We start from the raw sequence: 14,586 nt of genomic DNA on the forward strand, positions 1-14,586 counted from the left end.
GGCCCTTTGTAGCAACGTGGACGGAACTGGAGAGTGTGATGCTAAGTGAAATAAGCCATACAGAGAAAGACAGATACCATATGTTTTCACTCCTATGTGGATCCTGAGAAACTTAACAGAAACCCATGGGGGAGGGGAAGGAAAAAAAAAAGAGGTTAGAGTGGGAGAGAGCCAAAGCATAAGAGACTCTTAAAAACTGAGAACAAACTGAGGGTTGATGGGGGGTGGGAGGGAGGGGAGGGTGGGTGATGGGTATTGAGGAGGGCATCTTTTGGGATGAGCACTGGGTGTTATATGGAAACCAGTTTGACAATAAATTTCATATATTAAAAAAATCGAGGTATCTGGCTTCTTTTGAGGACCCAGAAAGTCTGGCCACAATGGGCCCTCATTACTGCGTGGCAGCACCGGGTGTAGACCTCAGGAACAGCTGCCACCTTCAGTGAGGGTGTGCCGCTCTGGCCCCCACAGCCACCCTGCCCCTTCGTGCTGGTGCCCAGGCACCTCCCTCATCCTCACAGCCTATCTGAGTGGGCATCTGAGCTTGTGACCTTGAGACTGATGCCCCTAAAACTGTTATTCTCTGATACCCTAAAGCGAAGGAATAATCTCTGGAGCACGACAGGGTACAGTGTGAGGAACAGACTCCAGCACCACGTCCACCTGCTATCCAAACCTGCCACCTTCTCAGTCACTCCTCTTTCTCACCCAGGTATCTCCACGGGCCCTGACTCCACACCCTCAGTTGTGAACATCAAAGACAGTGACTGTATCTGATTCGGTGACATCTCCCCACCTCCAGCTAATACAGACGAGATGATCAGTATCCTTCCACTAAAATATGATAAATACTTGGTTAAGAAATGCTTCCGGCGTGTCTAGTTTCTTCCTTGTAAAGGTTCCCAGAAGGCGGGTATACAATATAGCTATTATACCCACACCTGGTATATAGTGCTAGGTCACTTGCATGAGGTCTCAGTGGATCCTCCCAACTAGCCTATGAACTTGATGATCTAGTATTTGATGTCTGATATCGTGTTGGATAGATTTACAAACTGAAACACACACGTTACTAACTCACCCAACATCAGTTAGCACGCAGCAAAGCCAAGATGCAAACCCCAACCTCTAAGACATTATTTCTTTGTGACTACCCCTCATGCAAGTGGCAAGTGGCACACAAAAAAGAGGTTATTGCCAAAAGAAGACTGAAGAAGTCTGCTTCATTTCCCATCTCATCAGAACACCACCTTTCTCTAAAACCTAAACACAAAGCCCTGTTATGAACAGTGTGACATCCTCAAGAGAACAGGTCATCCATACGAACCACTTTTTTGTTTCTCTAAAATAAGCACCACCGTATTCCTGCCTCCACTTAGTTAAGCTGCCTAAACCGTGGGGCCCATCAACGCCCTGGAAAGCAGAAGAGTTACCACATGCCTTCATGTAAAGGGACTGGACAAACCAGCAGTGGTGAGAACTTCCCGTATTTTCTGGAGGAAAATGGTACAGTACTACAAAAGGAACGAACGGTTTACGCTGCCAGGAATATGGCACACTAGAGAGAGTCATGGAAAATCCTTCCTGTTACAAACAGCCAGAAATAAATAATAAAAAATCCAGAGTAGTAAACTACCATCGCCTTGAAAGTTTGGAGGGTTCTAGGGTGCGTGGGTAGCTCAGTCAGTTAAGTGTCCTACTTCAGCTCAGGTCATGATCTTGCGGTCCATGGGTTCAAGCCCCGCATCAGGCTCTGTGCTGACAGCTCAGAGCCTGGAGCCTGCTTCGGATTCTGTGTCTCCCTCTCTCTGCTCCTCCCCTGCTCGCACTCTGTCTCTCTCTCTCTCTCTCTCTCTCTCTCTCTCTCTCTCTCAAAAATAAACAAACATTAAAAAAAAAAAAGTTTGGAGGGTTTTGACAGCAGAAACCTCAGCAAGGTACTACAGTGGTAAGAGAGAAACCCCCAAATAAAAAGGAGGCTTGAAGGGCCATGCATGAGTAGAAAAGGTGAACCAAAAAAAGCCCAAAAACAAACAAACAAACAAAAAACCCCTGACATACAAGGTATAAACTTGTAGGTCCTGCCTGTGGCTCTGGGTGAGGAGAAAAGTCTCCACAGCATGCTCTCACACGACTCTAGGATCAGTCTTTACGCTGATGACCAGAAAACCCAAGCCACAAAATTCACAGCAAGTGCCCTGGATAGTGCAGCAGGGCCCCTCAGAAGCACTCAGATTTGACCAGCCAAACATAAGTTCACAGGCAGACCAAGAATACAGAAAAAAGAAACTGATTCATGAACAAGGAATAAAAGGCTATCAAAAATAGCCAGAATTTTAAAAAATCCAGATTAAAAAAAAATAGAACTTATAAGAGGGGGATGCTCCTTATTTACAAAGAACAAAACCAAAAGCAAGCTAATACATGTAGAATGACAGATTTAGAAAATCACTGTTTTGCAACTACCAGTGTGGTAACTGATACAGCAATAACCATCAGAGGGAGCACTACACCCTTAGGGTGAAAGGGTATTTGCAACATCTCCACAGGTCACTTCACTTCCAATTACTAATTAATTATAAAGGGAACCAGGACCTTCCCATCGAATGTGGCCTCATCCCCCTTTCCTGTCAGCCTCCTGCTGTGACACAACGGGACACGACATCACCTGGGCAGTGTTTTTCCAAGTGTTTAACTTCTCCTACTGACAAAACAATAAGATGATCTCTGTAGGACAGCTGTAGAACCTTTTTACAAAACAAGTGTCCAGGACTCTTCCAAAAGGTCAATGTCAAAAAAGAAAACAAAACCAAAAAAGGCTGGGGAGGGTAACTGATTAGATAAAAAGAGACTAAAGAGGGGTGCCTGGGTGGCTCTGTTGGCTCAGGTTGTGATCTCATGGTACGTGAGTTCGAGCCCCACATGAGTCTCTGCACTGACAGTGCGGAGCCTGCTTGGGATTCTCTCTTTCTCTCTCTCTCTCCCTCTTTATCTTGTGTACACACGCTCTCCCTCTCTCTCAAAATAAATAAATAAACTTAAAAAAAAAAGAGAGAGACATAACAATGTGTGCAGTGTATGATCTTTGATTGTATTCTGAATTTACAAATATAAAATATGAAAAAACCCCCAAAAAGACCAACTGGGAAAAATTTTAATTTAGACTAGACATTAGCTAATATCGTTAGCAACATTAAGTTTCTTGGGCGGATGATAGTATCTTGGTAACAGGAGAATGTCCTTGCACTGACTTTCAAATGGTTCAGAAATAGAGAAAATACAAATGTCACCAAATATTTACAATTGGTTATTTACATGCAGGGTAGAGAGGGGATCATCATACCATTCTTCCAACTCTTTTGTAGGTTTCAAATTTTTCAAAACGAGGAAGAGAAAAATATTCAGTGGGTTGGATTAAACAGCAGCTTAGTCATAACCCACAAAACAATTAGACTGGAACAGAGGCCTAAAGAAATTACCCACAGTGCAGCAAAGCCCAAGAGATGGAAAACATGAAAGTGAGGTTGCAAGAGAAAGAAGACAAAATGAGAAACTCTGGCACAGGGTTTCCCAGCCTTGGCACTACTGATATTTTGTGCTGGGTGTTTCCTTCTTGTAAGGACCGTCCTGAGCACTGTCTAGCAGCACCTGTGCGCTCCACCCACAAGATACCCGCTCAACCAAACTGTGACAGCCAAGAATGTCTCTGGACATCACCAATGTCCCTTGGGGGGTGAAACTGCCCCAAGTTGAGAACCGCTGCATTCAAATATCTGACTGGAGGGGCGCCTGGGTGGCTCAGTCGGTTGGGCGGCCGACAACAGCTCAGGTCATGATCTCGCGGTCTGTGAGTTCAAGCCCCACGTCGGGCTCTATCCTGAAAGCTCAGAGCCTGGAGCCTGCTTCCGGTTCTGTGTCTCCCTCTCTCTCTGTCCCTTCCCTGCTTGCTCTCAGTCTCTCTCTCTCTCAAAAATAATAAAAGAATAAAAAATTTAAAAACAAACAAATATCAGACTGGAGTTCCAAAAGAAGAGCACAAATAGGGAAATGCAATATCCGAAGAGATAATATCATAGTCAAGAGATATCAAGAGATAACGTATCATAGTGAAACACCAAAACCAAAAACATCAGAAAGAAAAGACAAAACCCTCAAAATGAGACTTCTCAAAAGCAAAGAGAGAAGCCAACAGGTAGCAAATATCAAGAGAAATAGTACCAACGGAAAATAGCTATCAACAGACTTATATATCCAACATAACCATCTTTGAAAACAAGGGCAACATGATAAATACAAGCCCGACTTGGCCACCAAGAAACGTCTAGAAGCAACATCTAAATGATGTACTTTTCTTCTTTAGAAAGAAGAAAAATGGAGGGAGAGGGAAGGCTTAAGATAGAAAAAGGAAAGTAAGCAAATACATGGTAAATACAGTGGACAACCTGATGTCGTCTGCAGAGAGATAATTAAAACTCATATTTATATGGCACTTTAAAGGTTAAGATAGACTTTTTCACAAATACAGCACTTCTTCTATTTTAAGACACCGACATATGTAAAGACACCACCAATTCAATTACATGACTTCAAAATGATAATTACAGTCATTATCTTACAACTGACCGGTTGGAATAACTGTCTGAAATGAGGCATGTGCTACTTCAGAAAAGGTGGAGAAACCTGCCTTGGGTCCCATGGCAAGTCAACACCAGAGCTGCAATTTAAAGCTTATTTCCTTACAAACACAACCCCAAGCTCCTACGCTCCTGTACCAAGTGGCCCTTTGGAGGAACGTGCATGACTCAGATTGGGGACACAGATACGTCTCAAGTGTCTGGCCAGTGCTCTCACAAATCTCAACAAGCCGTACTGCCTCCTCTGCCTGGAAGGCCCTCTTCTTCCCTGTGAAGCCAAACACTCTCAAACACTGCAGGCCAAATGTCCAGCAGAGTTTTACCAGCTTTTACCAGCCCTCAGTCCCACTTCCAGCTCAAACTCCAACTGCATTTAAGATCAGTCAGTACCTCGCAGCTGAGTGTTCAACTGAAGCATTTTGTACTGTCATGGATTCCTCTCTCTCCCCCAGAGAGAAGCCCCTTAAAGATAAAAATCGTATCTCTGATTCCGTTCTTCTTTTCTTTTCCCCCATCTCTCACACAGCCAGAAGAGCACTAGGCAAAGTTAGCATTCGGAAAAATGGTCGCTGCCTGATTTTCTTTCCCCTTCAAGTAAGATGTCATCCCCAAGATTTAATGAAGCCCTAGGCCAAAAGAAATGTATTTCCAAGGCAAAGGAGACTGGAAAGAGATAAAGGACAAATTCTAGACACAATGAGACCCCTCTGAGGACTTCATCCTCTCTTCTCTGGAGGTCAGCCAGGATAATTTGAATTTTAGAGGAGCATGGATTTTAGATACTCAATTGTATTACTGCACATTAGTTTTTCAAACACACATATAACCAATTTAGCTAAACAAAGACTAGTTAAGACACGAATTCAATTTGGCTTAAACATTAAGATCATTCTCTTGGGTAGGTTTAGAAAATGAGAGAAAATGAGTACCTTGCCAGTTCCAGGAGGTCCTGCCAACAAGACAGCTCTTCCAGCCATTTTCTTGCTTTTGATTAATTCTACTATCACACCACATGCCTAGACACCACAATGGAAAGAAATAATAAATCAGTATTAAAATGTTTCACGTGGGGAAAAATTCCGGTTTCTGGTTCAAACATTCACATACTCATTCAGCCAACAATGAGTGCCACTACACTACAGGCAGCGTTCTAGGTGCTGGAAGCAGTGGAGGGCGACAGAAAAGAAAGCCTTGTGGTCATGGAGCTCGCCTGTGGTCTAGCGGAAGGGACATACACAAAAACACTGTATGAGATCGCTAACGTAAAGAAAAAAGGGCAATGATCTGGGGAGGCCTCTCTGATGACATTTTATTTGACATGTAAAGCTCCAGGCAAAGAGGAATCAGTGTTGCAGACCAAGGAAACCCCAAATTCAAAATGCAGGAATGAGCTGGATATACCCAAGGGACAGAAAGGCCGCAGTGCCCAAAGCATAGCTAACAGGAGAATGGGAAGATCAGGTCGAAGAGGCAGGCAGGGGCCAGGACTCAGAAAAGAATTTTAGTAAAGTTTCAGTTCATCTACATAGACTATTCATCCCAAGACGATGATTTCTTTTTTAAAAGACCTTGATGGCTGCTGTGTGGAGAATGGATGGTAGGGTACAAATGGGAGCAGTGATTTTTAGCCTGGGACCAGGGATAGACTTCAGAGGCCCAACACCTCCTGAATTTTGGAATTAAATTGAAAACAAAATTGTGTGTATATGTTCCCATATGCATTTTTCCAGAAGAGAGTCACAGCTTTCATCAGATTCCCAAATTAACTCATTAAGGGTTAAAAATCAAGGCACACACTACTAGTTGGCCATCGGTTAACTCCCAGAATGTTGCAAATGCTGCACGTGAGGTGAACACTAGGGCGCCGTAAGATGTGAATGTCTTTCAAATCCTCAAGAGTAAATTGCTTGATGATTTTGTAATACATCTCTGAATTCTAACTTCATTCTAACTCTCTGAACACTATTAAATCATTTATAGCCATATGTACACATACATATAGATATATAAATGTGTGTATACATAAATTCCATAAACGGGCTACTGATTTTTATATGTTTTAGGATATTAACTATAAAGAAGGCTGAGAGTCACACTTACTGAACACTTACATCCCAGGACTATCAGGTTTCTTACACTGACTTAACAACCTAACATATAACTGTTAAGGGTGCATCTCCTTGCCTTAGGGCAGGCTACCACTACTTCCCGTGGACTGTGGAGAAGTACCTTGGTCCCATACTTAGACAGCCACTACAAAAATGTGGGTTCAATGGTGCCTGGGTGGCTCAGTCGGTTAAGTGTCCAACTCTTGATTTCGGCTCAGGTCATGATCTTACAGTTCACAAGACAGAGTTGGGCTCTGCTGTATCAGCACAGAACCTGCTTGGGATTCTCTCTCTGCTCCTCCCCCATGCTCACTTATACACACTCTCAATCAATCGATCAATCAATCAATAAATAAATAGGGGCGCCTGGGTGGCTCAGTCGGTTAAGCGTCCGACTTTGGCTCAGGTCATGATCTCACAGTTTGTGAGTGTGAGTCCAGCGTCGGGCTCTGTGCTGACAGCCTCCAGGCCTGCTTTGGATTCTGTGTCTCCCTCTCTGTCTGCCCCTCCCCTGCTATCACTGTCTCTTAAAAATAAATAAACATTATGGGGCGCCTGGGTGGCGCAGTCGGTTAGGCGTCCGACTTCAGCCAGGTCACGATCTCGCGGTCCATGAGTTCGAGCCCCGCGTCAGGCTCTGGGCTGATGGCTCAGAGCCTGGAGCCTGTTTCCGATTCTGTGTCTCCCTCTCTCTCTGCCCCTCCCCCGTTCATGCTCTGTCTCTCTCTGTCGCAAAAATAAATAAACGTTGAAAAATAAATAAATAAATAAATAAACATTAAAAATTTTTGTTAAATAAATAAATAGGTGGATTCAAAGTGTGCATGTGGATGGGCTATATTCCATTTTTGGCTCAGTTGGAAAAGCAGTGCCCTGAACAGAGCCCAGAAGGTATTCTTCAGATATACTGCATTTCTAAGAAAATAGAGCCACCCACTATGGTCTTCCTTAATAATGGAAGCTCATAATCCTCTGTACTCTTTGGAAAGAAACTTTCCAAACTGTCGATGTGTACTCTTACTGACACACTATGAGCTCTTCCATTTCTCTCCCTCGGTTTAAGCTCCAAATTCTCTCCAGTGACATGTATTTAGTGAATTCTAAAATTCTAAAAAAGAACTGGAAGGGCCTTTAAAAGATTGCCTCATCTAACACTCAGATGAGTGGATGTTAAGCACCAGGGAGACTGCTGATATGACCAGAGTCATGCAAGAACCTGGAAGCTGCAGCGGGATGCCTATTAATTCAATAAATAAATAAATACTGCGCCCCGTTAATGAGTAAATATAATCATATTTAACCATCTCTATTCTCAGGAAGCTCATATTCATAAGGAAGCATAAAGCATCAGAATTATGAGCATGAATTCTGGAGTCAAACAGACTTGGGTTTAAATCTTGTCTCTACCACTACCCACTGAGTGACCTTGGACCTACCTACCTAACTTCCGTGAATCCAAATTCCTAATCTGAAAACACAGTTCATGACTGGCACACAGGCTAAAGGGTTTACGGGTAAAGTGTACTACAGTCTGCAACTTACTTTGAAATGCAACAGTGGATTGGTGGATGGATCAATGAACAGATACAGGATAAACCAAACGAGTACAATGTTCATTGCACAATTGGGCACGCAGGTGCCTATACAAGTCTTTTAACTTTCTTGTATGTCCGAAAAGTGGCATAGTAAAGTAGGGGACAGACAATTATTAGGGTGGAGGTGAAACAAGACACTGGAGATAAGAGCTGCCTGGCGCAGAGCAAGCATTCAACCAGTGTTAGTTAGCTGTTTTCAGTAAAACGTCCTCAGTAAGCAGAGAGGGGCTGGATAAAGAAGCTTCAAAGTCACCCTGACCTTGTCAATATTTCCTTTTAGAAAGACGATGCTCAAAAGAGAAGCCAGAGGCTTTTCTTTGGCCCTTTCTTTTAGCACAATCAGCCGAGGAGGCAATAGCTTTAACCTCACATTAAGTGCAGGTTTCTATAGCTGCTAAGCTATGAAAGGCCTTGGCATGGATCTGATCTTAGAGCACAGCAGGCAGAAAAGGGGCTGTAATATCACAGAAAGAGCACTGCTTTGAGAGTCAGAAAGACATGGGAGTACAAATCCCACTACCATTGCTAAACAGTGGCAAGGGGGTAAGTGAAGTGACCTCTTCCACCCTCAATTTATTCATCTGCAAAAAATATAATACGAAGAGCGTGAATAGTTTCGCGATTATACTGTAAGTGAAATGACTTGGCATCACTGCCACTTAAAAACAAAAAGTGGATTTGACTGGAACGGTCAGAAAGGATGCTCCTCTCCCTAACTCCCGCTTTCCTTCTTCAGCTGCCAAGGCCTTGGAACGAAAGTGAGTTTTCTAAGGTTGATCACTCCTCTACTTTAAAGCCCCCATTGACTCCCACTGCCGTTCACAAAAATCCAAATTCCTTACCAGGTCCGACAAAGTCCTGCAGGACCTGACGTCCACCAAAACGTAATGATTATTTTATTTACTGGTTAAACGTTTATCGTCTCTCACTACACCAAAATGTAAGCTCCAGGAGAGCAGGGACCTTAACTATCTTCTTCCCCGCTTATCCCTGCGTCATGGCACAGTGGACGGGGCTCAATCGACACTTGTCAATGAGGTGAAGCAGTCAACCGTCCCCGTGGGGGGGGCACCTGTTCTCCTGGATGGCCCCTCTCCCACTCCCAGGGTGCACCTCCCTCGTCGACCCTCGTAGCCCATTCTCACTGCCCTACGGAAACTTCGGCGGGGCATCCAAGCGCGCACCCCGCCCTCAGCCCCCCACTTCAGCAGCCTCTCAACTCCCAGGCCGGCCCGCCACACCTCTCGTGCGTTCTCCTGGCCCACGAGCCCCGAGGCCGCCTGCTTGGCCAGGCCGCTCTCGTCCAGCCCCAGCCCCTTCACGTGGCTGTGGGAGGCGATGCGCTGCGTCTTCGTGGTGCTCTTCACCTCCTCAATCTTCATCCTGCAGACGCCGGGAGCCACAGCCTGCGTGGAAAACCGGGAGCAAGTACCACACGCCCAGCACCTGGGTTACCATGCGGCTGTTACTAGGGCGGTTTGTCAAGGCCCGCCTCACTCGGCGTCCCATTGGCGAGGGCGGGAACGCCTCCGCTCCCCCATTGGCTCGTAGCCGCGCCCATCGCGACTGCCGGCAGGGTTCCGCCCACCCACTTCCGGCTGTGCCGCGCGCTTGGCTTTCCCCGCAGCCAGTGCTTCCTGCCCTGACCCTAGGATGAAAATGCAAGGGGACCTCCTCAGGAGTTTGGCCTTGGAGTGGGGCGCTGCACCAAAGTGAGGTCCTGGAGTCTGGCTCTTAATTGTGCCACTATGTATTATCTTATTTGAAAGTCATACCCTTCTGCGGAGCTCAAGTTATTACCTCCGATTTGGAGATGGGGAAAAGGAGGGACTTATCTAGAACTTAGGACGCCTTGCATTAGGGTTGAGGTAGACCTGAAGTTAAATGCTACTGTAGTAATTTCTGACTCTCGCATCTTATACTTCAACATTATTTTTGAATCTAGGTTTCTGTTTGCAAGATTATTAGGTCAATGTTTGTCTCTCACTAAACTGCAGGCATTAGGAGCGTGTAGACCATGTTTGTGTTCATTTTAACTCAATTGCTTAGCACATAGCCTGGCTCACAATGGAGTCTTCTTATGAATCCAAATAAGGTTCTAAACCACCGCATACACGCTTGAAATCATGTAGTTTTGCTGCATGTATTTTATTTTTTATTTAAAATTAAAGAAAAAAAATGTTTTTTCAAGAGAGACAGCCCAAGCGGAGGAGAGGGGCAGAGAGACAGAGAGAGAGAATCTTAAGCAGCCTGCATCTTCAGCACAGAGCCCAACACAGGGATCAATCCCATGACCCTGAGATCATGACCTGAATCTAAATCAAGAGTTGGATGCTCAACCAACTGAGCCACCCAGGTGCCCCTTACTATTATTATTATTATTATTTTGCATGTATTTTAAACTGTAGGTTTTATGGGACTTAGTAATGGTTTCTGTCAGTGAATGGAAGCTTTTGGAAAATCCTTGGAAGGCTTGAGTTTGTTACAGGTGGCCTATGATTCGTCAACCCTATGACACTGAGAAGGTTGCTTAGCACCTCATAGACTTTTTCCTGGTCACTACCCATAGGTGATGAGCAATTCTTTCACCCTGTAAAGAGGAAAACTTTCCCCCAACTAGTACTCGAAGTGAGGCACTCTGTGGGACTTACTTCTTTGTGTATTGTTCCGTTAGGAGAGAAGACCTTTCCTACATTTAGTATTTTAAGCCCCAAACTTTAGCACGAAGAGAAGGATTTCCTTCCGGCTGATATGAGTGGCGAGGGTTGGGGAATAAGGATTTGGGAGCTCATGGGAACTCAGTAGGATCACTTGATCCAATGGTTTTCAAACCACATTCCCTGGGGTTGTAGAATTCTTTTGTGGCCAGTAGGTGTGTGGAAAGGGAAAGCTGAGAGGCAGGATGCCAGTCCAATGCCCCCACCTCCCCTTCTACCAGAGCTGTTCCATCACAGATCAGGCCTAGCCATATCCTCACTTCACAGATGAGGAAACTGAGGCCCTAGGAGGGGTCAGAGTTTGTCCAAGATCACAAATTGAGAAGTGCCTGGCAAAGCCTAGACCCACATCTGGTGTAGAAAAAAGCTCGGTCTGGTTGCAGAACCAGACGGTTTCTTTCATTTCAACAGAAGACTATGCAGCAGGCCATTGTCCAAGATACACAGGTGAGTAAAGGGGAGGTGAAGCCCACAGTAGTGGACATATGTTGCCTACCCAGCGTCCTCCTGCTTCTTCTGGCTACCATGAGTCTAATTTTCCTTCGAGAGCCACCCTTGTTTGACTTTGAGTCCAAGTTGTTTGGATGGGTTGACCCAACCACAGCTTTGTTTCAGGAATGGATATGGGACCCTGGCCTGGCCTATCAAAGTATCCCTTCTCCCCCCCCCCCCCCACAAAAATGATGATTGGTTCAGCAATGTGAGCAGACGGTCCAGTGACACTGAATCCCAGTCCCTTTACTGGAAATACCAAGAAAGAGACTTGAGTCATGGTGTTCCAGGTCATCTTTGCCACTTCAGGGGAAAACTGCCTAAGAATAAAGCCAACACAAAGGAGAAGAAAGCTGACCAGACATTCCTGATGAGATCTTTTACATTCCCAGGTACAGCTCTGCCCTACTTGCAGTGTAAATGGCACTGACATTGGGGCTTAAAATAGTTTGAGTTAGGTCTCCATCCATGGGTACTGATGAAAGTCCTTATCAGTGTGATGACATATATACAAGTAACTATGTGGACTGCTACATTCCCGAATTGTGCTGGATGAGACTCTCAGACCTGCCAGCTCTCTCATTTTACTTCTGTGACCCTTGTTCTTTCATCTCCAGTTTCTCATCTCCTCTTTTCTCCAGTCCAAGTTTGATGATCTCAGCTAACTGTTTCTCAGCCCCTTCTGCTTCTTCTTTGCTTTGACTTCTTTCACACCTGACCTTTGAACCACAAGCCCAGATCAAACCCACCTCTGCCCTCACCACTGCCTCAGGAAGGCATAATAAAGAGTAATAAGCCCTCATATATATGGTCAAGGGTGCCGAGACCATTCAATGGGACAGTTGGAAAGGACAATCTCTTTAATGAATTGTGCTGGGAAAACTGGATATTCATATGCAAAAGAAAGAAGTTGGCCCCTTATACAATATACAAAAATTAACGCAAAGTGGATCCAAAACCTGTGTTGAGGACCTATAAAACTCTTAAGAGAAAACATAGGGGTAAATCTTCATAATCTTGAATTTGGTGATGGTTTCTTAAATATGGTACCATATTTAAGCAACTAAAGAAAAAAACAGATAAGTTGAACTCAGTCAAAATTTAAAACTTTTGTGCATCAAAAGACTCTATCTCTCAACAGAATGAAATAATAATGCACAAAATGGGAGAAAATATTTACAAATCATGTATCTGATGAGGATTTGATGTCTAGCAAATTCTAAGAGCTCCTACAGCTCAACACACAAAAAAATAAACAACCCATTAAAAAATGAGCAAAGGACTTGATAGACATTTCTCCAAAGAAGATGTACAAATAGCCAACTAGCACATGAAGTGATACTCAACATCATTCGTCATCAGGGAAATATAAATCAAAACTGCACTGAGATACTATTTCACACCCAGTAGGGTGGACTTAAGGAAGAATAAGGAGAAAGAGAGAAGAAGAAGAAGGAGAAGAAGGAGAAGAAGGGAGGAGGGAGAGGAAGGAGAGGAAGAAGGAGTAGAGGAGGGAAGGAAGGAAGAAAGGGGGAACGAAGAAGGAAGGATGGAAGGAAAGGGAAAGGAAGGAAGGAAGGAAGGAAGGAAGGAAGGAAGGGGAAGGGAAGGAAAGGGAAGGCAAGGGAAAGAAAAACCCAAAATAACAAGTATTGGCCAAGATGTGGAGATAATGGAACCATCGTGCATTGCTGATGAGAGCGTATAATAGTGCAGCTGCTGTGGAAAACAGTTTCTCCTCAGAAAGTTAAACAGATTTTCCATGTGACCCAGCAATCCCACTCTGAGTATATACTCCAAAGAACTGGAAACAGGACTTAGGAGCTAGCTACACACCAGTTTTCATAGCAGCATTATCCACAGGAGCTGTGATACTGTGTTTTATAATAAGAAATACATATTTGGTCTGTTAAAAAAGAAACAAGAGACCTAAAATGGAGTCACTTGTGCTAAGACCCATGGCAGCAAACAAGACTTAATTCCTAACCTGACTATAGTTTCAACACCTTCCGGAAATATGACTTTAACCAGTCCATCTGGAATTATCTGGTCAGCACTAGTGAGGTAATCTGCCTAATAGACCCCTGCCTTCCTGCAGAGGAAGGAGACCTGGCCTCAAACAATCCACTCTTTGCTAGAAACTTCCTTTTTCTCCCCCCCCCTTCTTCCTATAAAAGCCTTCCATTTTGTACAGCTCCCCAGAGCTCCCTTCTATCTGCTAAGATGGGATGCTTCTCAATTCATGAATCATTAAATGAAGCCAATTAGATCGTCAAATGAATTTTGTTTTTTAACAGGTCTCTGTGCTATTTCTGGCATCGAGCTCCTAAAGCCCTTGGTATTTCCTAAGTGATGGAAGCTGGAGGTCTATGACGTTAATAAGGTGGCTTTTGGACGGCACCTTAAGATGGAGGCTGGCTACCAAGAGAACAGCCAAGTATTTAAAGGGTTGGAACTTTCAGTCCCATTCCCCTGGTCGCCAGGGAGATGAGAGGGGCTGGAGGTTAGATCAGTTGCCAATGACCAGTGATTAAACAATCGTGCCCATGTAATGAAGCCTCCAAAAAAACCCAAAAGGATTCAGAGAACTTGATGAACACGTGACGATTTGGGGAGTATGATGTGCTTAGGCTTCAGGCTCTTTCCCCATACCTTGACCTATGTATCTCTTCATCTGGCAGTTGATCCATATCTTTTGATATCCTTTGCAAGCTTAAAAAACAAAATTCAACGGAGTAAATTTTAAAGATGTTATTGGCTATATTCAACAATTCACGAATCAGGCAGCATCCAATGAGCAGAAAGGATCTCCAAGGAGCCACACAAAATGAAAGGGGGCAGAAATAAAGTCCCACTAGACAAAAGAAGTGGGTTGGTTATTACAAGGTTCCTTTCCTTTAGGGGATGCAGGGTCTATCAGGCAGATTATCTAGTGCTGATCAGACGATTCCTGATAAGGTTTAAGATTCCATTTCTTGGAGAACCAACGCTAATTAAGTCTTGGTTTGGTGAGGTGGGGCTTAGCATAAGTGAGTCCATT

The 14,586-nt window shown here is 44.3% G+C and overlaps 1 protein-coding gene across 2 annotated transcripts in view; it reads right to left on the reverse strand.

Moving 5' to 3' along the window:
- RUVBL1 (RuvB like AAA ATPase 1) overlaps positions 1–9,825 on the reverse strand; it is a 44,814-nt gene extending 34,989 nt beyond the window's left edge. For both annotated transcript variants that reach the window (XM_040463314.1, XM_040463312.1), the window contains exons 1-2: positions 9,579–9,825; positions 5,564–5,650 (exon numbers count right to left, since the gene is read on the reverse strand). In XM_040463314.1, the coding sequence (XP_040319248.1) occupies positions 5,564–5,650; positions 9,579–9,719 (228 nt within the window). In that variant the 5' untranslated portion in view covers positions 9,720–9,825. The remainder of the gene's footprint in view (positions 1–5,563; positions 5,651–9,578) is intronic.
- Between the last annotated feature and the right edge of the window lie 4,761 nt (positions 9,826–14,586).

Source organism: Herpailurus yagouaroundi, unplaced genomic scaffold (assembly GCF_014898765.1).
Source record: "Herpailurus yagouaroundi ecotype Mexico unplaced genomic scaffold, PumYag 387, whole genome shotgun sequence".
NCBI lineage: Eukaryota > Metazoa > Chordata > Mammalia > Carnivora > Felidae > Herpailurus > Herpailurus yagouaroundi.